The sequence below is a fragment of the Halyomorpha halys genome, unplaced genomic scaffold (assembly GCF_000696795.3).
Source record: "Halyomorpha halys isolate HHAL.00 unplaced genomic scaffold, Hhal_1.1 Scaffold44.1, whole genome shotgun sequence".
Lineage (NCBI taxonomy): Eukaryota > Metazoa > Arthropoda > Insecta > Hemiptera > Pentatomidae > Halyomorpha > Halyomorpha halys.
Genome location: NW_027115243.1, coordinates 366,926 through 369,861, shown reverse-complemented (window position 1 = coordinate 369,861; position 2,936 = coordinate 366,926). Strand labels below are relative to the sequence as shown.

General features: G+C 31.9%; 1 protein-coding gene across 4 annotated transcripts in view; it reads left to right on the top strand.

Moving 5' to 3' along the window:
* Window positions 1–2,936, top strand: part of LOC106688755 (transmembrane protein 47) — a gene marked incomplete at its 3' end in the record, with an annotated part of 213,469 nt that extends 210,533 nt beyond the window's left edge. For 2 of the 4 annotated variants that reach the window (XM_067052313.1, XM_067052316.1), the window contains 2 exon segments: window positions 710–772; window positions 2,078–2,936. In XM_067052313.1, coding sequence (XP_066908414.1) covers window positions 710–772; window positions 2,078–2,232 — 218 coding nt within the window. 4 annotated transcript variants of the gene reach the window in all.

Sequence of the window (2,936 nt, the reverse complement as noted above, 5' to 3'; positions counted from 1 at the left end):
AGTAACAGAACACATACCTAATGGACAGGACTAAATTAAAACATAATACGAGACATTTCATAACAAACTCTACCACACCAATAAATTAGTACAAGATATGGCTATGACGAACATTGTGGATAACACGTACCGAAGACTAAAAATGAGTTGGATGTGGGATCTCCTTAGTTAACTAATGAAATCAGTTAAAGTGAGGCAGTAGCAATGGATACCAGTTTCTATCATGTCACTCATGCCATTGTAATTTTCAAGATATCACATTTCCTGATTGTGTTCAATCAGATCACAAATGTGAATCAATAAATAAAGTCCAAAAAAATATGTATATGTATATGTATAGGAACAATAGGTAAAAATAATTTAATTTTTTTTTTTGTAGCCTTGTTATTTAAACTTATGTAAACCAGTGTTTTCCAAGCTATCGGTACAAGTGAACCACTACTATAATTTTCACAACACTGATTGCTCCTCTTTAAAAAAAAAAACCATACATGGAGTTTTTAATGGACGGTTTTCTAATTTTAAATTCACTTTCGCCATTTCTGTTCTATAATTTGTTATTAAAACGATATTTCAAAGCACTATCAGAACAAAATATTGTAATTGTCTTATATATATATGTAAATGAACCACAGAAATTTTATTTTTGAATATTTAATCAAATGATATTGTTAATGTTATTTTTAAATAGATACTTTTTTTCTTTCAGTGGTTTCAGTTCTCCTGGCCTTGGTCGTATATCCTGTTTGCTTTGCCGCTGAACTCAATGAAGGTAACTACTTTAATAAATGAGTAGAATTAATGCACTGTTCAATTTTCGTAATTAAATAAGTGATTTAACAGTTCATCTCCTATTAAATAATTATAAAGAGTAGAAAACATTAGTTTAGTGTATACAGTAGGAGTAAATAGTTCCTTCTTTTGATCGAATAGGTAACATTTTGGAATTAATTAACAGTTATTCTATTTTATTATTTATTATTTTCCTAATGAATAAGAATTTCTTAAGAAATAATCTGTAGTCAATTTATCAGAAGTTGACTGTTTAGTCCAATTTCTTATGTTTAATTTTTTTAGATAAAAATATTTACTCTTGTCGTATCTTTTTGTAGTGAGATTCATTTTTAAATTACAAATTATCAATCAAAAAGATTAAGGAAAAACATTCTTAGAATCTCACTAAACCCAAAAAACTAGGAGGGTAAGTCAATTAGTATCCGCAATATAGTTATAAAATTTTATTGTTAAGAAATAAGAAACTTACAAGTACATCATTTTTTGACATAGTTCCCTTGTTTTTCAACGAACTTGGTCCATCGTTGTACAAGTTTCATGACACCCTAAAAAAAAAAAAGGTTTTTGGTTGAGCTATGAGCCAGGAATGCACAGCTTCTTTCATTGCTTCCTCTGAGGTAAATCGATGGCCTCTTTGAGTGGACTAAAGAGCACCATTTCATGTGAACGCTCAATGTTTTCTTCTTTTGTGGCAGTAAAGGGTCGTCCGGCTTCTTCATCGTGCATGACACTTGTGCAACTATTTTTGAATTTTTCAATCAATTGTGGCAAAACACTGTTGTCGTAGTGTACCGAAAGTCTTGGATGAATTTTGGTCCCTGATACGCCTTCTGACCACAAAAAACGGATCACTGAACGTTGCTCTTCTTTAGTGCAAATTGAAAGTGGAGCAGCCATGATTAACAGCACGACAGCGATAACCAAACTGACCTAGCAGCTTGAAACTTGCATAGACATAACTACGAATAAACTAAGCATGTTTCACCATAGCAAAACTACAGTGCTACCAACATAAACAAAAATATAACTAAATTGCAGATAAATATTGCCTTACCTTTGTTTATAAGAACACAATTTTTTTTTCCCATTAATTTTCCATTTTATAAAAGGAAGTTAAAGTCCAAGTGCGATTAAAAGAACTTAAATAGTGATTTAACTACTTACTGGTTCACTTTTTGATATTAGTGCCTTTACTTATTACTGTTTATTATAGTATTTAGTTTATTCTCTTTTAATTGATATTATTCATTTTGCTGTTATGAAGTTTTGTCTTTTGTTACTGTTGGCTCAGGAAACAGGACCGTGTGGGAGTTCGGGTGGGCCTACGGCGTCGGATGGGGCGCTGCAATCTTCCTCTTCGGCGCCGTCGTGCTCCTCCTCTGCGACAAGGAATCAGAAGAGATCTATTACAAGGAGAGGAAGGTGGGTGGGGCCTAGTGCGCCGCTCCCCTGCCAGACCTCGTGCTCTAGCAGTCAGGCAGGGAACATCTTCTAGTCCACAGCTCTCAGCTCTTGCTGTCGTCGGTAGCGAATCATTGACATTTTTTTGGCGAACCAAAGTGAACGCTTTAAATCGAGGCTGCTGACTAGGCCTATCGCCCCGTGGCTCATCTGTACATAATGTGATTTATCTCGACCTGGAATATCTATTGCAAATATCGCTACAAAATGTACTTAAGTAAACAATTGACCAAACACTGAAATTGACTTTAATAACTTTTAAACTAAAATGATTTTATCTTAATTTCAAACATAATTTTATTTTTATTTTCACTTTTTATATATATATGTAAATGAACCACAGAAATTTTATTTTTGAATATTTAATCAAATGATATTGTTAATGTTATTTTTTATTGGATAATAATTTCAAGATGTGTTCAGAAGTACCTTTCAAAAAAATAAAAATATGGTCACAACGTTATAACTTGAAATTTGACAAGCTGAGCATAGTGTAATCTCGGTAGTTTGAACTAATTGAAGCAGTGTGGTATTTATATTACTGAAAAGTTTCGGATTAAAGAAAGAATTAAGACAAATGATGGAAAAAAAAATTTAACAATATGAATGTACATAACTATTTTTATTTATATTTTTTGGAAATTTGAAGTTTTAAAAAATTAATCTTTTGTAAAGAAGTT